The following is a 24,082-nucleotide window of genomic DNA, read 5'->3' as shown; positions in this document are numbered from 1 at the left end:
AAGTTTGATTTATTTTTTTTAGGTGGGGGGGGATAATTTTGCTTTCCTTCCAAAAAAAGAAAGATTGAGTTAAAATAATTATATAAAATAGGTATAGGTGATGTGTAGAGTACTGAAATGCTTAAAAGAGAGGGGAGTGGAGAGAGGCATCGTAAGCTGGAAAAAACTGTGAAGAAACAGGAATCTTGGTACAAGAGCTATAAATTAGTAGCACTCATGTCAGCTGACCAGTACAAATTAATGAGCTATTTTACTGAGCTATGCAGACCTTTTATGTGCTCTTTTATGTTCAAGTTCTGCATCTTTACCTAGGATGGTGTTTTAAATTCTGTACTTTCATTTCAGCTATCCTACCTCAAGTAAGGCAGGCAGAAAGCCTCACTTCATATTGTTCTTATTAAAATCTTTTTGTGTTTGTAGGACTTTGTAATTGATTCCAGCTGGCGTTATCGAAGTACTGTGCTCACGCCAATGTTTGTGGAGACTCAGAGTACCAACAGGAGTTTATCACAGGAAAGATCTCCTTCCACTTCTGGGTCAGTAGGTGGTCGAGTGAGGGCTACCCAACAGCAATATGAATTTACACCTACACAGAATATCAGTAAGTCCAGACCAGTATCCTCTGGAATTTTCTTGTCTGCTATAGGAATAATTGCATTGTCTTCATTCCTGCTGCATATTTATTTTTAATGTAAAAGTGTAAATGCATTTAATAGTTTGTTTTCAAGGGTTATTTTGGGTAAACAGCAAAAGAAATGTACAGTCACATTTTTATTGGTCTGATTTGCATTTTATCGCCAACCTCATTAGGAAGAAGTTTGCTTCTTACCTAAAGGCTTGAAATCTGCTCAGCTTGTAAACAGTGGGAATTATGTCTTTTGGGAGGAAAATGACCTGTTTTATAGGTGGTTTCACCTGGACTATGTACTGATGTGTTGCAGCATTTTTTTTTCTTTTTAACTTTTTTTACAGGTGGTAGAAGTTCTTTTAATTGGCTAACTGGAAACAGCATTGACACATTGGCAGAATATATAGTTCCTTCATTCTCTGAATCCTTGTCTTCATCCATGCTCTTAGTTAGCAAGCGGAGTGAAAAATTTAAACAAGCAGCCTTTAAACCAGTGGGGCCAGATTTTGGGAAAAAAAGGTTGGGTTTGCCTGGAGATGAGGTGGACAGCAAAACTAAAGGTCTGTAGACTTTATCATGGAATGTCAATATAATTATTATATTTTGTTAGGCCATTTTTGTCACTTATTCGCCTGGGCATCCATTGCCCTTGAGACATTCTAATTGAAATTCAACTTAAGAGATTTTGCTTCCAGGAGTATGTGATGATACTTTTTAAATAAGTATGTCAAAATATTAAGATTGTACTAGGAATTGCAAGATTGTATGTTGCTAGATTAAAACACTGACTGGGTAAGAAACCTGCCAGTGAGATATTTGCATTCCTCCCTCTCCCTAAGATGACCAGAGCATGAATATCAGACAATTCTGTCCCCTGTGTTTTAAATTTAACTGCTTATCTCTTTAAAGAAACTGAACAAGTTGTTAACATTTTTTCCAAATCATTTCAGCTATGCTGACACATTCTGCAACAGATTGCAATCTGGCAGTAGAATTACCTGCTCTTATCTGAAACTGTTCCTTCATCCACTCACTCTATAGCTGAAAAACATTAGCACTGTTCTGGGATGGCTCAGACTCATTCTGCCAGCAAAATATCAGTTATAGTGGTACATTTTTGTTTTGTCACTTTCTTTACCCAGGAAATGGACCGCAATGAACAGTCCATAAAAAGGCCTTTCTCCATGACTATCCTGAGCAAGAGTTGATCCAGGGATGGCTCTGTAATAGTAACTTTAAAAATATAACAACATATTGGTATTATTGTTATCTCCCAATCTCTCAAGATATTTAGCTCCTTCTTTTTGTAGGTAGCTATATGCTTTACGGAATATGGTGCCAGTGTCATCCCTGCCTTGGGCATCTTAAAATAAATTTGTCACATGGGGCAAATTTGTTAATGAATTTTAGTGCCTTTCTCAGTACAATAGTTTACCCCTATACCTCATCTATGTGCTTCAAGTTTTGATATAATTGCTTGCCTCTTTTCCTAAGAATAACTTACAGTATTGTTTTAATTCAGCATCACATTGAAAGGCTTTGCATTGAGTTGTTGAATATGAACCTTAGGAGACTAGTTGGTAAGCCAGCAAATTCAAAGATGATGCTCTTTATTATACTGTGCGCTTGCCTTGCATCTGAAGTTTGTCTGAGAAAGGAAAAGCTGTGGACCTGAATGTGTGTTCACCAGAACTAAAGCTGTAAGACTTTAATCCTTTTTATGCCTAGGTATAGATGAACGGGCAGAAATTCTAAGACTGCGGAGGCGTTTCTTGAAGGACCAAGAGAAACTCAGTCTGATTTATGCTAGAAAAGGTGTGGCTGAACAGAAACGAGAAGAGGTTTGTCAATCAAAGCAAGTTTAAAATCTTAAATACTGATGCCATCTACGGTCTTGTACTTCATCTCTAGAAGTAACTTTGTGAAGAAAGTGTATGTGTAGGATATTGGTTGCTAATATAAGAGCTTAAAAAGGTGCTCTTTGAATTTGAAAATCATGCTATTTATGTGCACAAGCCAGAAAAGACCTGGATGGTAACACTTCTAGTCTTTCACTTAGCGTATATGACTATATGTGATGGAATCCATAGTAGTGATGGGAGATGTTCACAGTGAAGCTCTTTACAATTGTCACCCTGGAAATGAGAAGCCTTGAAGCTAGAGTACTCTGCAGATATAAATGTTGGAGAACATTATCCATTATCTGAAGGTAAACTCAAAACTATGAGGCAACAGCTGATAGAGTAACCTGAACTGTTGCATACTCTTAACCTGAAGGAAGGTCAGTATTAGTCATTTGCTGAGTGTTATCAAAGACCAGAAACTTAGTACTATATGGATTTTTTGGTTGTGATAAATATTTACAATTAGTTTAAATGGGTTTTAAACTCTGTAGTAGTTTTTCAAAGGTTCATGTTGCTAAAAATAATATGCATTATTGTCCAAAACTGATAGCGGTTAGACAAGAGCAAAGAAACCCAGGATTGGGAGGTACCAGTTTATGGCACTTTTATAATTCTGTTGCAGATGCAGGAATCTATATAAACAGAACTTACATCTGAAAGAACCACAAGAATATCTATTTTGCCTACTTATGTTTACTTGCAAGCTAAAGCTATCCTTTTCCCCTAACCCCACAAGAGAGAGACCTTTTAACAGATGTCAGCCTTTCCTCTATGACAGTCCAAAAACTAAAAAAAAGAAAAAAAATCACTATGATGTTCCACAATAAAAGACCAGAGGAGACCATGAGTGCTGCCAGGACCCCTTAAACTTCTGAGTGGTCAGAGATTTGTTGCATGTAAACAGACATGTAACTCAGTGGCTTATGCTAATATTATGCCTGGGATAATAGGAGAAAGTAGGTCCTTGCCACAAAAGTATTTGGAAATACCAAAAGCTTTAGCAAAGCCCTAGTGACTCCCAGGATATTGCTCCTGGAATTTTTTTGAAAATCATCCGTTTGAAGTTGTGTAGAAGAAAAAAGGGCTCAAATAGCAGAATGAAGGGTTTAAGGAAGAAAAAAAAATCTTTAAGCTCTCTCCTGTTTCCCTCTTCCATTATACCAATGTATACATTCACCAGTGTCTCCTGTTTTTAGTGCTAATGGCAACAGTGAAAAAAAAGCCCAGCTTGTAAACTTGCTGCTGATTTCCTTACAGCTTATCAGTGCTATGAAAAGGAAAAAAGCAGAGGAAGCAACAGGTTTTGTTGAGATGTGACAGTAGCTCTTGTTCAGCTTAAATGCATTTCTTTAAACCTCAGCAAAAGACAGGGCAGCTGTTTAACAACATTTTACAGCAGTTTTATTCCAGATTGGTTTAAGTTTTACTAGGTATCAGTTCTACTGGATTCATCCTTCTTCCTTCCCTTCCTCATCCACTGTGTGAAATAAAACATTAGCTTTAGTAACTTCATTTTACTTTGCAGTTGGGACAGGCTGAAAGCTGTAACGTAATTGACTACTGTGGCTCAGCTAGCAGGCAGTAACTTTTTAAACCATAGTCGTTCACTAGCTTTCAGTCATAACCCCATTCTCTTTAAAAATAACTAAAGTGCTGCCTGTGTGGAAACAGGAACTACAAGGCATTAATATTGAAAGTTAATTGCTGAAGTAACTCCATGAAGGAGGCTTAAGAGTTTTTAATTGACCAGGATCATTTTGGGGTTAGCCATATTACAGCTTTATACTAACTGTATTGGTTTAATAAGCGTGGCAGAAGTTTTTTAAAACACTTCAAAAATGCTCTTGCTTATTTTGTCTTATCTAGATAGAAGTCTTTCTAATTAATGTAATGTTTTTTAACATAAGCAATGTATTTCAGGAAATGAAATCTGAGCTAAAGATGAAGCATGATGCCCAGGTTATTTTGTACAGAAGTTACCGAGTAGGGGACCTTCCTGACATCCAGATTGAATACAGCAGTCTGATCGCCCCTCTGCAGGGCCTTGCTCAGGTCTGTGTGTTTTTCAGAGGTCATTTGTGAAGTTGTGTGTTCTTGTAAAGAAAATGGTGCATAGTTGAGCAGCTGCTTTCAAAATTGATCTGTTGTTTTGTAGTCACCACCATGAGATGCTTTTAAAGAGTCTGTTTTGAGGGAGAGTGTTCCTCCTACTCCCAGGCTGGTGCAGTGATGAGAGAAGATGCCTTGTAGCTGACTTCACCTGAGCAATTGAGTTTAATGCTGGGGACTTAAGACACCAGCTATTGTCCATTGCTTCTGGGTTCCCCTGCTCAAGAAACAAAGATGGTCTTTACAGACATCTTTGGATAGGACACCTCACTTTATAGCAACAGAACAGCCATTTTTTTTCTTTTATAATGATTAAAGTGGAATTTTAAAAGTACAGGCGAAGGCACCATGGCTAAGACTGGACTCAGACTAGTCAGTGAAGTTGATCGAGTGTTCCTTTTCCAACGTGGATACAGTAGAAACGGTGAGCTGGAATGGTCGGATTTTACAGTGTTTGGAAAGTCACAGTGTTCCTGATTACCTTTGTCTTTAATTTCTTTTGATGATCCCTTATCTCTATTTAAAGGGAGGAAGTAGCACAATCGTTAGCGTTCTGAATAACATTAGATCAGACTCCTGTTCCACCACAGACTGGGATAAATAGGATTATGGTATATTTGCAAATGTATTTCTGGGTTGAAGAAATGCCTTTGAATCTCAAGTGGCACCCTCTGTCTGTACATATCTCTCTGTGTTAGCTCCCTCAGTGTTAGGTCTGGGTTTCCCCACACATTGATGTCTTCCATTTTTTCTTGAAATCCTCTTCACTGGCAGTGGTGTCCATAAGAGGATACTGGGTATCTGGTCGCCACAGTGAGGATTGTGAATATATGAAAATTGCAAATTCCATCCTCTCCCTCAGTACTCTGACCTGAAACCAGTAACATTGTCTTGGTGTTTCTTTATGTAGAAGAATTAAGATAGGATTTGAATTTATAGTACAGTAACTCTGAAAGAAGTCCCTGCGTGGATATGGTTTATGTCTGAGCAATTGTTCATTCCACTCCCAAAGAGCATCCACATATGAGGTGGTTCATATCTCTTAATTTTATGTATTAGTTTATCATGTCACAGCAGTATTTTGTAGCCTTATTGCTTTTGTTTGTTTGTTTGTTTTGCTTCTGCTTTTTGCAGAAAGATCCAACATTTGCCAAGCAGCTTTTCAGCAGTTTGTTTACTGGAATTTTACATGAAGTAGAAAAATCTAAAACTCCTTCTGAGAAAAAAATCATCATCCAGAAGCTGCTGAAGGACTTCAATCATTTCCTGAGTATGAGCCTGTCTTATTTCCCACCATTCATTGCATGCATCCAGGTAAATCTGCTATATGAGAGGAAAGTAGCTGAACCATAATGTCTTTGTCTGAATGTGTGATAAATCCAACGGTGGTGAAGGTTAAATGCAGTTACTGGGATTTAGGCAGAAATGGAAGGATAATTTTTGACAAAGTGGGTATTTCAAGTGAATCTTTTAAAAGTGAACAAAGCAATTCATACCTCTGAGCTGATGTCTCAGGGTTTCTGCAATTTCTAATCTGTAGAGTTTGAGTTGCCTTTTAATGTTTTTAATTGCATCAGTAACAAGAAGAGACTTGAATTTAAATGAAAGCCAAGAGAACAATTGAAATGGTTACGTGGGTGTTGCGGTGCTTATCTTTCCTGTTTCTGGGAAGTGCTGCAAGGAGGAATACTTTGATGTCTTGAGGGTATCAGTAGCTGTCAGACTGTTTGTTTTTAGCATCTCTTACTTATTTTTTCAGCAGCCTTTTCAAATTATTCCCCTGCAGTAGTTGCCTGGGGATTTTCAGTCATGAGCTCCCATCAAAGAGTGAGTGGGAGCACTACAACCATATCCACTGGAAAGGAACCACCAGCCTTTCTCCTTTGCTTCTGTGTATAATGCTATGAGACTCTGCTGACCTGCAATAGCTTGTGAACTTTGTCTTTTATCCCAGTTATCAGAAAGATTAAAAAACTTGTCTAAGCCCCTGCCATGTGCTCATTCTCATTGTATTTAATGTTTCTTGTCATCTGTGTTGATCTTAATGTTGTCTCATTTGTAGCTCTCAAAATAATCTGTTTTTCAGTGCCAGATAAGCTAGTTTCGTCTTGCTATTACAGAGGTTTAAATGCTCTGTGACAGTAGATGTCATTCGTAATACAAGAGAAATGTCTGGTTTGAGCTAGCTTTTTAAACAGTGACACAATTTGCTTCTTAGCACTTGTATTTACACATCTGAAAAAATGTAGTATCTTGTTTACTTTCTTCTCTGCAGCTGCATAAAAGGTCAAATGCTATGGGGATTTTTCTGGGCTGTCTTGGTATTTTTCTAGCCAGCATCTCACAATAACTATCTGTTAATATTCCCTCTTGATGCTTCATTTCTGTTTGTTCGTTCTCAGGCTTTGTATTATATTATTATTTGTGTTGAGCTATGCTATTAGACCCTATTAGTAACACTGTTATGTTAGGCTACTTTTTATGAATAAACATAAAATGGAGACTCAAAAATTAGAGAGAAGTTAAAATTAGTCAAAAATATGGACTTGTTAAGTGCGCTAAGAGCCTCTCATTGCCATTGAATAATAAAAGAAACAGGATCACAAAGGCAAGCCTCAGCTGCACACTCTGCCTGTCTGAGCATCCTGCATAACTGCAAGAGGAAGTCTTTTCCCCAACAGGGATTAGAGTTCATACTGATCAGGAGAAAGAGAACACGCACACAGTGCTGAGGCCGTCACTTCTGTTCACAGAGGCCATCCTGATGGCTTGGAGATTAAGAAGTACAGCTTCTGCTTCCTGTATACCAATAGTTTAATAAGTATTGGCTTGTTTCAGAAAGGCTTCCTACTTCACTGCCATTTCCTTCTGGTTGTATCACTTTTTAGTCTTCTACAGGCTCAAGTCTCATCAGGAGAATAACTGGGTGATAAAAACAGCCATTACAATCTACAACGATAATCTTAAAATTGACTATGAGGCTCTGGGGTTGGTTTTCATGACAGAAGAAAAAATGGCTGAAGTACAAAGAAAGAACCTGATAAACTCATGACAAAAGTTTACATAGACTCCATAGAGATATCTGGCCTCCGAAGAACATCAAATTGCATATAAATATTTTAGATATCAGGTTGGCTTGGATGCCATTCCTCCTTATCTTTGAACCTGTGATGCAAGTAAAGACAGAACACATTGGCTGTATATGGAGAAAGGAACATTCTCTCTGCTTTCAGAAGATAAGTGATCAGGTTAATAGTCACCAAAAGTCACTAAATACAAAGATATTACTTTTGATGTGGAATGATGTCTGTAAATTGGAAGGATCTGGGAGAGTATTCTCTGGACATATTTACTCAGTTCTTACAGTTTTTCATAGGCCTCCCTGATAAAGGGCTAGATGGACTTTTGGTCTGACTTCAGCACAGCTATTCTTAGGTTTTTAGACTGTGGAACTAGCATGGCAAACTTGGCATAACCCCTAAGAGATGGCAGCAGGGGAACATAGCGCCTTTACACAGGAGTTTCTAGAGCACATGTAGTTGAAAATTGCCTGAATAGCAGATGAGGCATGTACACAGGCCTCATTTGGATGCATGTCTGTAACTCAGGAAGCTACAGAAGCTGTTCTTGTTTTTTCATTGGATGCAAATAAAACTGGCATGGGAGTCTCAGCTAGACAAAATGTATAATGGGTCTGCTTAAGTCAAATTCATAATCTGCATTTTTCAGGGTGGTTGCCATTATCACCCAAGCACAGCTTAGTTGTTCTCACAAACATAGTCTCCTGTTACAGTTTCCGAGAAGTTAATTTTCATGTAGTATTCTTGGACATTCTGTGTTGCAAGAATCAAACAACTGTTGCCCTAAAAATCAGTGCTGTTTCTTGTAATGAATGTATATTACTTCTTTTCCAGGTTGTAGGATTTTTCTTCTTGTTTGGTTAAAGTATTATTGCAGCTTTCCCTTAGGTTCTTAGGCTAAACAACCCTGGGGTTAATGGACTTGCCTGCTACTTTCTTGATATATTTACAAGTATTTGGGGTAATGATTTAAGGATTAAAATAAACTTTAGGTAACCAAGAATATTTATCCCTGAAAAGGGGGTTATTTTGCAGTGGATTGATGTTTAATAGGATAAAGATCTTCTAGAAATATTGTCATGTCTTTAAATCAGACAGGACTTGATGAGCACAAACAAATGAGTCCTATGGGAATCTGTGGTATGCTAAAACTAGATAAGTATGTAGACAGAAAGCCTCTAGCTCTGAGAAAACATCACAGTTAATCATGCCTTTGGCTTAAAACGGGAATGCACCACTCAATAGGTTAAGTAAAATGCAGCTGTTGTGTAGCGGGCACCACACCACCAAAAAAGAAAAAAGGAGGAGAGATTCAGACTGTGAATGTGTTCACTTGCTTTTACCCCACTACTAGTGTGTTTCTACTTAGAAAGAGTTGTCTAGGAGGTAGATCAGGAGTAGCAGGTTGAAATATATGCAGGGTTCCTCCATTAATTTCTAATTACTTTTAATTTCCTTGCTTCCAAGGTAACCTCAGTCTTTAGCAGCCCTGGAAACAGATGAAGTAGAGGTGTTATTCTGTACTGTTCTTTGTCGTAAGAGCAGCAGCACAGAAAAAAAGCATTCCATTTTTTCCAGAGTTAGGTATTTCTGGAGATTTAACTGCTTATTTCCAAAGCTTGCACTGTAAGAAAAGGATACAAAATAGGTGGTCTGTAAAATGCAATTATCAGTATAGTTTTAGACCAAATAGGCACCTGTTGTTTTGTTTTACAGGAAATGAGTTATCAGCACAGAGAGCTACTAGAACTTGATTCAGCTAACGTGAGCACGAGCTGCCTTGCAAGTTTACAACAGCCAGTAGGCATCCTTCTTCTGGAGCACGCTCTGATTTCTCTGTCCCCTGCAGAGGAACCCCCATCCAAGCGGATGCGTGGCAGGGCAGAGCTTCCTCCAGATGTAATCAGATGGATTGAACTTGCAAAGTAAGTTCTTGTTTGAGACAATTTACTTCTGTTCAGGTTTGCCTTGTGCAGAACTCTCCCTTTATAGCTTGTAGGATTTCTGTTTTATTTTTTCCCTTTTTCAGAATTAGATCTCCTTTTAATTTCTTCTCAGTTAATTACTATCTTTCAGTTACAGCAGTCAGACTTAACAGCTGTGCACCCTGACAATGCTGTCAGACTGATGAAAAGCTAAGGACAAGATGTTCTTCAACTGCAGGAGTTACCAGTATTTAGGTGTTCTACCACAAGACAAAGTTTACATGGATAAATATGTATTTATAATCTGATTTAAGAAATATCCTTTTTTTTTTCATATTACGGGCCAGTTGCAGAGCTTGGACTGCTGCTTATGCTATTGCTGTCATTACTGACTGTAATGACAGCAATGTATATTTTAAAATAGCTTATGATTGCATTGATGTACCTCTGTTCAACTAATTAAAAGTGTTTGCTTTTTTGATTTTACTAGGCTCTACCGATCTCTTGAAGATTACGATGTCCTTCGTGGCATTTTCAGTGGTAAGATTGGGACTAAGGAAATCACACAGAAAGCATTGTTGGCGGAAGCAAGGAGTGATTATGCTGAAGCAGCTAAACATTATGATGAGGTAAAATGACTCCCAAAAATCTTCCTTTTTTTCTTCTTTTTTCCTTATTTTTTTCCTCTCTCTCTCATAAATCCTTTCTTGTTGCTTAATACTAATAAGCCAAAATGAAAAATTCTGAGGAGCAGCATATAGCTTAAAATGTCCTTCTGTTTTTTTGATGGTTTGGTCTATAAAGGTAGGGGAACAGATGCAATGAGCATTCACAACAGAGATTAGAGCGTATGATACTTTTTCTTTTCACTGTTACAAAGCTTTGCATGTGTGATGACCTAGGCAGACAAGTAAAAGACTTTGGGCATGCTACTGTCCCTAGAGAGCAAACTGTACATGTTCATGGCAAGCATTTGAGTAATAGTGGGTACAAACAGAAGAAGGATCTCTTTAACCTTCTTTTAGAGCCTTGGCTCTTTAAAAATGCAGGTTTACTGAAGATGGCTATCTGAAATGAATTTGTATATAAATATCAACCAGCTTAAGTTTTCAGTATTTAATATTACTGTCACATTCTGGTAAGTGGGTAAATATTTTTGAGATAACAAATTATTCTTGAATAAGTTCTTGATGACTTAGAATTCAAACTAGCTGAGAATCTCCCCCCTCCTTAAATTCGTACTCTAGGCTCTCTCTAAAGAAGATTGGCAAGATGGGGAGCCAACAGAAGCGGAGAAGGACTTCTGGGAACTTGCATCTCTTGAATGCTATGATCACCTGACAGAGTGGAAGTCACTGGAGTATTGTGCTACTGTTAATATTGATAGTGGACAACCTCCAGACCTAAACAAAACTTGGGATGATCCATATTATCAGGTTTCTAGAAATCACTGTTTTGATACTACATTGTTTTCATCTGTACAGAGGTGTCCTACCATAATGTAGCTGTGGGTAGGAATCAGTTGCATAATTTATAGTTAATAGCGATAGCAGTTAACTGTAGTTAAACATAGTTAATTGTACTGGTTTTCTCACGGAAATTAGCGGAGAGTCAAATAGATAAAATAAGTGAAGCAGTTACTCCTGCTATTTTTATGGATGCTTAAGTTGTACCTCAAGTCTATGGCTGGTCATATAGCACCAGTTTTAACTTCTTGTTCTCTTTGAAGTTTTTGTGTTGCTTTTATCTTTTTTATTCTTCATGCATTTTGAGAGCTGCCAAACCACTGATTTGAAACTAGTGGAATTTGCCAAGTATCTTATAATTTCTTGAGCCTATCAGAAAAGTTGGTTGTGATTTGTTGGCAAACTGGAGGGAAAACTCTTAAGAAATCACTGAAAAATATCATTATATATATATTTGATCTGCCACAGAAAACAAAAAATTGATCATTTATATCTCCCCCTGTAGGAGACATACCTGCCATATATAATACGCAGTAAGTTGAAGTTACTGCTCAATGGGGAAAATGACCAGACTTTGCTGACTTTTATTGATGAGGCAATGAAGACAGAACAGAAGAAAGCCATTATAGAAATGCGTTACAGCCAAGAGCTTAGTCTCCTTTACATCCTGCAAGATGATTTTGACAGAGCCAAATATTACATAAGCAATGGATTGCAGATCTTCATGCAGGTAACAATCACTGTTGTCTCTGATATGATATTTTCTGTATAAACTCATGGAACAGTAAAACTGTTGCTGTTATTGCAGCTAGATTATACTCTCAAGATAAACCTTCTCCCAAATACAGTGAGATCTAGATGCCTTCCAATCATATGACAAAACTTCCATTGATTTCAATGATTGCAATGAAAAGAATTGAGTCAGCCAGTGAAGTTTTAATTTGTTTTATTCTGCTAATTTCACCTGTTAGAAATTTTTCACAGTAACTGTTAGCGCAGATTAATAGCAGTTTTATTTTGTTCATCCTTTTAAAAGTCTACTGCCCCCAGAACAAAATTGAAAAGAAAGTATTAAATTGAGAGAGTGTAAGCTCCAACCATTACCAAGTTTTCATTAACCTGTAGGACTATTCTATTTCCTAGGATAGGAGTTATAGCTAGATTATGCTTCCATACTTGGCTAAAGCAGAGTTGCTCTCAGATTGCAGGTTACTAAATTACCTGTGAAAGGTTGGACTGTAGAGTGTAATCATCGCAGCATCAGATATATATAGTTTATAGAGCACTAAATAGAATCATGTTGTAAATTTTGTGTATGAAATCTCATTCTCTACCTTTCCTTTCAGAGCTATTCTAGTATTGATACTTTGTTACATCAAAGTCGAATGACCAAACTGCAGTCTGTACAAACTTTGACAGAAATACAAGATTTCATCAATTTTATGGCCAAAACAAGTAAAGATGTTTTTTCTCAAATATATTTTCCTTTCATTGCATTAAATAACGGTTTTCTCAACTTTGAATTTCTATTTCTATGCTTAGAGGACTGAACTTTTAAACTAAGGTTTTTGTTGGGGTCACTTTTGTTAGCAAATAGTGATTAGCAGAGACAAAAGATGGATATAGTGTATAATTTATAGCTTCTGTGGTAGGAATGAAATATAAATTTATGCACATAAACCTAATTATATATTAAATTTAGTTAACAGTTGTCCTATATTTCACCTAATTCCTGAATGGAAAGATGACGATTTTCAGTGATAATTGACACTGATCTCTTTATTGAAGCTACTGTGCTTCAGCAAAAAACAAAAGTAATGTGATCACCAATAACATATTTAATGCAAGTCCAGACATAGAAATAGGTTGTTTTATTGCAATTTTAGGGTTCAAATGTTAGTTTGGCTTGTTTTAGGGCTTTTTCACACTGGTTAGATTTAGACGCTTTTAAAATGTTCTTAATTGATTTTAGGTAACTTAGCTTCACGGGCCTCCCTTAGGAGACTTCTTAGAATCTGGACAAGCAGATATCCAGATGCTAAAATGGATCCTATGAACATCTGGGATGATATCATTACAAATCGGTAAAATGAGATTCTTTTGTTAGCTTTAGTTTTGTGTGCCTGTTAAGTTCAGAAAGATGCTTTTTGTAATAGTGCTTGTGTACAAATGTGGGTGTTCGATCCAGTATTTGACTTTTTAAAAACTTTTATAGCGGCTTACCTATTAGTATAATAGTTTGTTTTTCATATGACAAACTTGTGGGGGAGAAACAAAGGGAGATTGAAAAGTGAATAAACCATATTGTATGGAAACAAGACTTATTTTAAGCATTGTTTTGCATCAGTGACTACATATATTGTATAAAAATACTGGTGGTAAATCAAGCTGGTCCAGTTCTGCAGCTCTTGAGCACAACCACATATAATTGAGTAGATTAGTTGCATTTAGCTCTGTTTTGAATAAAAATGCATACCTACTTTGTAGGCAGTTAAAGTTCTAAGGTTAGGGAGTGTACAAAAGAGACCCAGCACTGTCACTATCAGTACTTCACATGCTTATACGAAGGTTAATGACGATTGCTGTAACTAGAGACTTCTGCAATGCAACTGTTGCTAGAAAGAACAAAGGTTCTCCAGAGACTCCTTTGGATTAGCTCTGAAGAAGTTAGAATGCTTTTTCAAATTTATAATTTTTCTGTTCTCTCTACGGTATTTATCTTGATCCCCATCCATTCCTCCAGTACAAACCTACATCCTTTCTCCTTTCCTGGAGACAACTTCTTTACAGCTCTGCTGATACCCGCTGTGCCCTGTAATTTATTTTATTATCTCTGGGTGTCAGGAGAGCATGGCAACAGAAGTACTTATTGCAGTTAAATATTAGGCAGAATACATAATATGGCTTACTCCTTTACAAGGTCTCAAAACTTTGATTTGTCAGTTGTCAGTGTCTTAAATGCTTTTTTGTGTCCTTAGAAAACCTTTATCTCAAATCAGGGTAACAGAGGATGTGGTGTTTGTTACTACTTTTATACAGAGTTAAGCCCCAGTACAGACTGCAGTGCTTTCCCCTGCTTTGAATAACAACCTACATAATGAAAGGTGCTTTTAGATTAGATAGGACTACTTGTCTATAAAATATTTAGCATTGCTTCATGGCAATTCTCTTTCAAAGGTCAAATATGCTCACTGGTCTTTTCTGCAATGCAATTTGTAAGAAATTGTAATTGTGGCCTTCTTACAAGTCTTGGGGTCATGTATATTTGAGTTTTAGGCTGGCAAAATGCAGTATGGAACTTACACTTTATAAATGAGATGGCTTTTTGTTCTCACTATTGTAAAGTTGGAGTGGAAGTCATGACCTGGTGAACTTAGAAGTTGTAGTTCTGACATAAAAAGAAGAAAGAAACAAAACACCCCCACCCCCCATTATGGACATTTTCTGATATTTAATCTCACTGCTTCAGGATCCTGGGATGCTCTTGGGGTCATCCTATCCCTGGTTTTGACTGTCCAGACTCTTTGGGGATTATGTTTAGCCCTCACTAAAGGTGATCACTGTACCTTGCCATTGTGTTTTAGCTATGTTTACTGTCAGGAAGATCAATACTATATTCCCTTGCTTCTCCTGCCAAATACCAGACTGATTTGTACTCCTGTTGTCATTATGCAGGTGTTTCTTTCTTGACAAACTGCAGGAGAAATTTCCCAGTGATCAGGCCAATGATAGTATGGAGGTGGATGAAGAATATGGTACTGGTGACCAAATGGAAGTGGATCAACGGGATGAAGACATTTCCTCAATGATTAGAAGCTGCAAATTTAACATGAAAATGAAGATGATAGAAAGTGCCAGGAAACAGGTGACTGTGCTGTGTGATAGTTCCCAATTTTTTGAGAAAATCCAATAGCAATTTCAGCTGGAAAAGCCTCATAGGTCATCTCGGGCACCTTCTGCTAGTGCAGAACTCCTCATTTCTTGACCCTGCTGTCCAGGGTGTTTTGAATGCTGAAGAAAGTCCATTCCACAGAGAAAGAAAACAATAGCTAAAAGTTAATTAAAAACTTGATAATTTGTCATTACTGGAAGTGCGCCTGAAGGCCCTTTTGATCTGCAGATGGTTTCTGAAACTCTCTAAGGCAAAAAAATAAAGCATCTGAAATGCTACGGTCACTAATGGAAAGGAGGCTTGCAACCAAACATTGTGCTTTCTCATTTACAGACAATCTCTTCTGTATAAGAATGCAAATCAAATTCAGATTGAATCACTATCATTTACTTCAATCAGCAATAATGAAACATTTATTTTTTCTTTTTCCATTACAGTTTTCATTACAGTGCTGTGATTAGATATTAAGGCTAACATTTGTATAAAGAAGTAAAGCTAAAAGTGACTTAAAATTTTGTTTTGGATCTGACTGATAAAATGACTGAAACATGGTCCTCTTCGATGATGGACCTTTGGTGTTTCAAGCTTAAACAAGACCAATAAGTCAAGGTCTCCCTGGTTTTCGAAGATCCTGCAAAGATTTGAAATCAGTGATAGAGTTCATTATTAAGACTAATAGCCAAATATAACATCAATGCTGTGTAGACTACAGACGCTTAAATGGCTGGGGCAAATTTAATGTTATTTATATGGACCTTGTTCATCAAAACACAAACACAATACACAGATGATTTGCCAAATGGTATTATAAACCAAGTCATGTTGCCCACATGTGTTTGTATTGCAAAACAGTTAGTGCCTGTTTAATCATACAAAAAGAATTATTTTAATTTCCTCAGTTTGTCAAACCTCTATTCTTTTTTCCTTTTCAAATGTCTCCATTAGCACAAATCTGTTTTTTAATATGAAACCCAAAAAGCAGTGGGCCTCTTTTCATCTAGCAGGTTCTCTTATTATACTTTTGTTACCTAAATCCTTCCATCCCTTAATTTAGTTGCAAAAAGATTTTATTTCCTCTTCAGATACGTTATCTGAAAATTCTGTCTTATTCTGTTAATACAGAACAGCTTTTCCGTCGCCAAGAAGCTTCTGAAATACCTACACAGAGAGGCCAAAACCAGAGAAGACTGGCTGGTGAGGTGGAATTACGCCTATTGCCGCTTTACCCACAGCTGCAGCCGGAATCAGAGTTGTCCTGAACAAGTGCTCTCCGTGTTAAAAACTATCTCCCTGCTTGGTAACAACCTTTATCTGTCCTGCACTTTGTTTATTATATGAAGCTGATTTGTTGTCAAATTACCAGCTTGCTTTTTGAATTCCAACAGAAGATACCAAATCTGACTACCTAAGCAAGAAAATAATGGCCTTCCGAAACCAGAATCTTCTTCTGGGTACCACTTACCGCATCATGGCCAATGCCCTTAGTCATGATCCAAGATGCCTTGAGCAAATCGAGGAAGGAAAAGCTAGAAGAGTATCAGTACTGTCGGGTGAGAGTCTTGAGAATCCTGAAAAGGTAATGGAGAAGGGAAAAGAGCTTTTAGGTATTTCAGTGTTGTAATCACTACTTTAATAGGTAGTAATGGTTATGGATAGATACAGAGAATGTGAAGTCCATCTGCTATTAGCATTGATTTCTCCAGGAACACCAGCTATGAAACAAAGCTGTAGCTCTGGCTGCTGTTTGTCTGAGTTTTGCTCTCCTGGAGTTCTGCACTGCTATAGTCTTTTTACTGGGAAAATATTCTTGTGTTTCTCTGTTCCTGTATTTTGTGTGGAGGGGAAAGATGTATACTCGGAGCACCTGAATGCACGGTGGCAAGACAAGGGCTGGGAATACAATCCACAGAGAATGCCTTTAATTCAGCTAGGCATTTCTAAAGTTATTCATGCAGTTAGGTTATCTTATCCCATAAAGAGATCTTTATAATACTCATATTGATACTGATAATGATACTGATATACTTAATTTATCTAAATAATTCTAGTAATAAGGAGGAGAGGGTTTTTAAAACACAGCATGTGCAGGTCATCTTTGCCTTTATTGGGGACGTGTGCAGTTGAAGACTACATTGGCAGACTGTGCTGCCTCTGAAATCATGTGTATTGTCAGTTGTTCCAGATGCTCTAGCACTGACCTTTTGTCTGTCATATTGATTTGAGTGGGAATTTAAAGTACAGTTACTGACTCGTATTAATTCCCAAAGCCCCCATCAAGGGGGAGATATGAACCATATCAGTATAAAACAGCAAAAAACAATTCTTCATTTGTATTTTTATGGATGTTAAAGAAAAGCAGATAAAGAGGAGGTTCCTACAAAAAGACTTACATTTTCAGGGTTGTAGAAACTTAAGCAAAAATTTAAGCTTCATTGATTAGCTAATTATTAGAAGCATTCTTAAAGAAAATCTAAAAGATGAGCATAAAAGCTCTTCTGTGTCAGATGAGTCAAACTGGGATATCAGATATTTCTACAAGACTGGAGTTTAGCCTTAACTTAGCTTAACATAAAACAAAATTCTGATCTTGGTAACTTCCCTCTACCTACATGAAGTTCAGACTAGTTTATTTAAATTACAGTATTTTTTAGTTGTTCCAACTTCTTTTGCAGGAATTCTGTGTTTTGTTTAACAGCTACAGTGTCTGAGATTTGTAGGTTTGTTGGCAATGAGAGAATACATGTGCATGACTTGCAAAGGATCTTGTAAATTCCTTCATTATATGAACTCGTTAGAAAAGTGTGATCATATGACTATGTCTGTAATAGGGAAAAAGACACCAGATTTGAAATAGTTTGATGCATGCTCTTTTTTAACAAAAATTCTAAATATATCTGTAATGCAAACATTGCAGACATGTTAATACAAAAAAAAAGCATTTGTTTTATTGTGTTTTCTGTTAACTGTTTGTAGAAACTCTAGTAAAATTAATTTTTTTGCAGATGTAAAAATTCTAGATAACGTTTCCAGAGATTAATTTAAATTAAAGTCTGTTTTACATTTTTCTGCTGAAAATTCTGAGAGGTGCTGCTAGAAATAGCATCCCTTTTTTTCCTTTGTGCTGCTTAAAACATTTAATACAGTTAAAGTTTTATCTGCTCAATATTTGCAACCAAGCTCCAGTTTCAAAAGGAATTGTTGAATGCTACTTGCTAATGGCTTTTTTTCTCTTATGGATGAATTTCAGGTATTAGCTGGGCTGAACAAGAGGGCTTTTCAGTGTTTCAGCAGTGCTGTGAGGAAGTCTGACGAGGAGGTGCAGTCACACTCTGTGGAACACGTAGATGTTGCTGGAGTTATCGATGCATATATGACTTTGGTTGGTTTCTGTGACCAGCATCTGCGTAGGGAAGAAGGCGGCTTGCTTGGTAAGTCAGGACTTCCCCTGAGCATGTAAGGTGGATTTATCTGTGATACATCAGCTTTTGTGCTGCCCAGGAGATCTCCCTAAGCAACACAGCTTGAATTTAAAAGAACAGTTTGTCCTCCACTTTGACAGCATTTATGCCCTTTTTTACCATTACTGCTAGCTTTGGTACTAGTGAATCGCTCATGTAGTCTCCCTTTCACTTGTGAGATATATATATATATGTACATCAAGCAGATGCTTCCCTTGTTCCTTGCTGGACCCCAGCAGTGCTGTATTTAAAGCAGGCGAGATACCAGCAGTGATGCAGTTTCCTGATAAAGTTAATCCTTACAGTCCCCAAATACATGTGTTACCGATGTATGCAGTTCAGACAAATGGGAAAAAGAACAAAGTAAAAATACAAAATGCACTGAAAAAATACTGAATAGTAAAGACAAATGTTCTAGATGATCAAAGACATGGAACAAGTGATGGTGTTTCTGAAAATTTTTCTTTAATGTTTCTTGGCAGAAATTAACACTGCAGATCTGCAGCTATTCCCAGCTATTGTGGTGGAGAAAATGATAAAAGCGTTAAAACTGAACTCCAGAGAAGCCAGGCTGAGATTTCCTAGACTGCTGCAAATAATAGAAAGGTATCCAGCAGAGACATTGGGTCTAGTGACACGAGAGGTTAGTTGCTTCCATTTTCCTGACAGCAAATGTTGCTATAAATAGAATTTAAAAGGTGGAGGTTGAGTTTGTATGGATAGAGGGCTTGGATTGGTAAGTTTTGCTTCAAGGGAATCAGATAAATTTTATCCCATCATTGTTGCTGTGTCTTTTCTCTAAAGAACATGGGTAGAAATGTTTTTCTTAAAAATCTGAACTTTTTATCATTATTCTAATTCCAAATGTTAGTTTGAGAGCTGATGAAGAAAGTTACATTGCATTTTTTTTCTTCTGAATAATCTAAGTGGGTTGATAAAAGTGGGTAGGATTAGAGTGACAAATATATCTTATTTCTGTAGGTTGAGTTTCCTGTATGCAGGAAATCAGCAGCTTTTTCAGTTTAATTTTCCACTTTTCCCACCTCTCCCTGTCCTTTATTTCAGAGATTTACTACAACTTCTTCCTCCTTTGTTTTTCCCACTTCCCCCTTCCATTACCTTTTCCTTACTTCTTTTATATGTCAAGATGCCCTGTGCAACAATGCCTTCCCTTCTGTCACGGCACATAATCCTGTTTTACTTATGACTGTTCCTGTCTTGGACTGGCCATGTTTTCAGACTTGTTTCATGCTCCTAGTCCATACACAGAGTGGCAGGCACTATCAAAGGAAGAACTCAAAGGCATGAGAGAGACGGAAGTACAGCTTAGTTATCCAAGGAAACTGAGAATATAGTTAAGAAGTGGAAAAGATGTGACCACAATGAAACTTTGATTATTCGAACAGAACCTGATGCCTGGTCCAGCTAACAAACCTCACCAAGAAAAGAAAAAAAGTTCACGAGGCATTTCTTCGCCCTCTTCCCCTCTCTGTGAGAGAAATACTGACAATTTGGTCTTAAACTCAGAATGAGACAGGAAAAAAGGACTCTGAGTCTGGCCTCTTGCTATCGCAAGAAAATATGTTCTAGAATTCTTTTCAACAGTTTTGGGGTGAAGGAGAGCATGGGGGAGACTATGGGGAGTGCTCTACTGAATTGGTTAATATCTGTTACCAAAAAAAAACTCTTTAAAGTTGAAGGAAGAGCAAAACTGTTTTGGGAGGTCCAGTGTTCCCCTTCCCATTTTACTTGGATCAAGACTTCAACCAAGTGATGCTTGAAATATCCCTTGACATTTTCAAGTTGTTTATATGTGATGGTCAAAAATTATTACATTGCATCCAGACAGAAATGCCATAAGTTTGACTATAAAGCTCCCCATCTTGATCAACAAACTACAAAACCTATCAAGCAAAAATAATGATAATAAAACCCCTCTGCTTCACTGGGGGATGTTTTGTGACGCCTAGGTAACATACTCTCTCCCCCCCCCCCCCCCCCCCCGTGGTTCTGTCTGCTGACCTGGGACACAGAGCAGTTTTGTTTGTGTTTGATTATATTTGGTATTTTAAAGAAGGACCAAAGTTGAAAGCACTGACTGTGCGTGTATTTTGCAGCTTTCTTCAGTTCCCTGTTGGCAGTTCATTGGTTGGATTAGCCAGATGATGGCACTGCTTGACAAGGATGAAGCAATAGCTGTGCAACATACTGTTGAAGAGATTGCAAATACCTATCCCCAGGCAATCATCTACCCTTTCATGATCAGCAATGAAAGTTATTCTTTCAAAGATACTGCAACTGGCTGTAAGAACAAGGAGTTTGTAGAAAGGTGAATTTACAATCTGAATAATAGCTCTTTTGTATGTGTTTTGTTTGAGGATGCAGGGATTTATTTATTTGTTTTAAATAAACAGTTTTCTGTAGGGAGCATGAGAAACATTAGGGAGTAGTCCCATGTGCACTATGCTTTGATTTAAAGGCACAAGGAAAACTTGATACATAATCTCTCTTAATATTAGACATACTCAGATAGGTGGCCTGACTTCTTTCAGAAGTGTTGAGTACCTACAATCCACGGGTAGTGGAGTATCACGGCTTTTTTTCAAGGAAAACAAAAGACCTCAGAGAGGCACCCCCTTTTTCCTTGTAATTGTGTAGAAGTCAAGGTCTCCTCCTCTTCATTCCCCTGCTCTGCTGAGGCCAAAGGGAAGTCCGGTGTGTAGTTAGATACTGTAATACACTTCACAGTAGTCAGAATCAGTACCCATCAGAGATGAAGATGAAGCTTGGATGTTTAGGATTTTTCCAAAATTGAGAGAGAGCAGAGATGTTTAAATATAACAAATGCTCCCCTCAGATATCAGAGAGGACCAGTGAAATGGATGCACCTTGTCTTTTGGAGAGTGACGGTTTTGTTCATCTCTGCTTATTCACTGTGTAAAATGAGCCTTCCCCTACAAACCCTCCCTTTTCCATTTTGCCATGCAGTAAAACCTGAGTTAATCACCAGGCAAAAGTTAGCTGCTATCACATAGTGCTGTGGAACCATTAATATAATTTTAGGTGTCCCTTTGCCTTTTTTCCGAATTTCTGATACATTTGCTGTATTTCTTAGTTTGAAATAAAAAAATAAAGGCTTGTACTTCACAAACTTTATAACCCTTGAAGAACTGACATGATAACATGTTTAGTCTTGTTAAGGACCACTACTGTTCCAAGAATGTTTCCCACTCCCTACCAAGCTGCTGTTTTCATAGTGGGGCACTTAATTACCAAAAAAATGGAAATGGCACAGAGAGGACAGCTAATATTTTTAACAACCCTGTGACCTGAGAAAAAATTCTGACCAACTCCTCCTATCCATTAGCTCCCCCAAAATTGTTTGATCACACATTCTTCAATATAGTAGAGGATCTGGGTCATTGCCTATCTGTAGGCAAAGTGGTGATGATAGTTCCTTATTGCCTTGTGATGCCCTTTTTTCTTTAACAGGATCAAGAAAAAGCTGGACAGAGGAGGAGTAGTTCAAGATTTTGTTCACTCCCTGGAACAGCTCTCTAATCCCATGATGCTTTTTAAGGTAAAATGGATTTTTCCCCTTCCCCTTCCTTCCCCATGGTGTGTGTTTACAAAAGAAACTGCTGGACAGAGCCAGCCAGAGTTAAGTTGACACTGCAGCCACAGGAAGCAGTTCAGCCCAAAATCTATAGAAAACAATGTCAGGGTACTCTCAACACCCTTCACTCATTTCACTCGCTCATTTTTCTCGCTTGCGACAATTGGCTGTTTTGCACAAGCCCTTTTAGCTTTCTCCTTCAGGGTCTCTGCCCTGTCCCTTGGTCAGTCTGTCTTTGTTAATTATTCTGAAACTGTTACAGAATTATCATTTGTGGCCATCTCCAAAATGTTTGTCTGCTTGTGTTCTTACACCTTTTTCCCATGTTCTGCTGTGTTTCTCAGTTAAGATTTTGAACCCATTGTCCAAAGGATTCTCTTGTTTTGTGTTCAGTATTGCTCCTAGCCCAACAGGGCCTTTCTTAATTTGCAGTAGACACTATGCTAATGAACACAGTTATGCAAATAAAGTAGAAGCATTTTATTTAAAGACAGAGTGAAAGGAAAATGCTCATAGCCTTTTGATTGCTCTAGAATGATTCAGAAGACACTTTAATTGGCTATTAGTAAAAATAGTAAACCAAATGCAATCTGTGCAGATTACCAAAGAGCTGAGCGTCAGTAAACTGTGTTTCTCAGTACCCATCAGTTTCCCTCTCCTCTGTGTTTGCAGGACTGGACTGACGATGTCAGAAATGAGCTGATAAAAATGCAGAGGAATAAAAATAAACTTCAGGAAATGTATGAAGGAATGTATAGGAATTTGGGAAATTTAGAAGCTCCTGGCCTTGGATTGCTGAGAAAAAGATTTATTCAGGTATGTGATAATTGAATACTGTTGGCATTGTGTGCTTTTCTAGAAGGCGCTAGAAGAACATGGACCAGATCACAGCTTGACAGATGCTGCAGGACCTGATTAAACAAGAGATCAAGTTAGGCATATGGGATTGGGATTTCATTGCTAAAAGTTACGGAATTGTTATAGTTCAACTTCTACTCTGACTGCCCCGCCGGGCTGAATGTTCCCACCTGCACAGCTGCCGTCTCCCCTTTCCTGTGCGCTGTCAGGTTCTCAGGGCCTAGGCCTCTGCCTGTCTGTGAACCTGCACAGAAATCTGGCCTTGTTTTTATCCTGGCGCCAAGTACAGTGTATCAGCACTTCAGGGTGTTGTGCTGTATTGTGATAGCAAACTTGCTGCTGATACTAAGCTATTTAGGATAAGTTATTCATAAAAGTGGCAACTATGAAGAATTACAAAAAGGACTTTACAAAACTGACTGATTTCTAAAATAGTGAAAGTAAGTATAGGAAAATGAAGTGGTGCATATGGCCAAAAAAATCCTAATTTCACATAAAATTGTTTGGGTCTGAGCTGGCTGTTACAATTCAAGAACAAGATCTTGGTTTCTGATAGCTCTGTGAAAAAATCAGCTGTGAATGCTCAATAGCAGTCAAGAAAGCAAAACAACTATTATTATTAAGAGGAGAGAATAAAACATGGATTTATACATTGACATAACAACCTTCTCTGATTATTGCCTCTTGAACACTGTGTAGTCCTAGTCTTCACTTCTCAACAAGAATATAATGGAACTGGAAAAGGTTCACAGTGGCAAGAATAATTCCTCTGTACAAGGAACAACATCAGGATTCCTCTAGTTAGAAAAGACATCATGATGGCAGATATAATAAAGCTCTTAACATCAGGAGTATGAAGCAGGGAGCAAATACCCTGTGGAAGTTTATCTTTTCCACTACATGAAGCATGGAGTAGCAAAGGACAATGACAAATGGCAAGTTTAAAACAAACAAGGAGGACGTGGTTCTTCATACGCTACACAGTTGAGCTTTGAATTCCTTCTCCAAGGTGCTGTGGATGCTAGAACCTCTCATAGATTCGAATAGCAACTAGACAATATCATGGGGAGGGGGAAGGTGCTTTGAGACCTCTAAATACTGCTTCTGGGTCCAGAAACCCCTGAGTTGCAAATTGCTGCAAGCCAG

The 24,082-nt window shown here is 37.7% G+C and overlaps 1 protein-coding gene across 1 annotated transcript in view; it reads left to right on the top strand.

The window, feature by feature from the left end:
* The window catches only part of PRKDC (protein kinase, DNA-activated, catalytic subunit), an 88,480-nt gene that overhangs the window by 52,827 nt on the left and 11,571 nt on the right, over positions 1-24,082 (top strand). Inside the window, exons 58-76 of the mRNA XM_067290444.1 lie at positions 421-601; positions 973-1,188; positions 2,357-2,469; positions 4,453-4,584; positions 5,776-5,955; positions 9,438-9,646; positions 10,137-10,275; positions 10,894-11,082; positions 11,618-11,842; positions 12,459-12,567; positions 13,085-13,196; positions 14,788-14,977; positions 16,127-16,301; positions 16,390-16,580; positions 18,252-18,432; positions 18,945-19,105; positions 20,580-20,791; positions 21,955-22,042; positions 22,751-22,894. Coding sequence (XP_067146545.1) covers positions 421-601; positions 973-1,188; positions 2,357-2,469; positions 4,453-4,584; positions 5,776-5,955; positions 9,438-9,646; positions 10,137-10,275; positions 10,894-11,082; positions 11,618-11,842; positions 12,459-12,567; positions 13,085-13,196; positions 14,788-14,977; positions 16,127-16,301; positions 16,390-16,580; positions 18,252-18,432; positions 18,945-19,105; positions 20,580-20,791; positions 21,955-22,042; positions 22,751-22,894 — 3,147 coding nt within the window. The remainder of the gene's footprint in view (positions 1-420; positions 602-972; positions 1,189-2,356; positions 2,470-4,452; positions 4,585-5,775; positions 5,956-9,437; positions 9,647-10,136; positions 10,276-10,893; positions 11,083-11,617; positions 11,843-12,458; positions 12,568-13,084; positions 13,197-14,787; positions 14,978-16,126; positions 16,302-16,389; positions 16,581-18,251; positions 18,433-18,944; positions 19,106-20,579; positions 20,792-21,954; positions 22,043-22,750; positions 22,895-24,082) is intronic.

Source organism: Apteryx mantelli, chromosome 2, assembly GCF_036417845.1.
Source record: "Apteryx mantelli isolate bAptMan1 chromosome 2, bAptMan1.hap1, whole genome shotgun sequence".
NCBI lineage: Eukaryota > Metazoa > Chordata > Aves > Apterygiformes > Apterygidae > Apteryx > Apteryx mantelli.
Note: the sequence above shows the minus strand (reverse complement) of the source record. Positions and strands in the feature narration are given on the sequence as shown.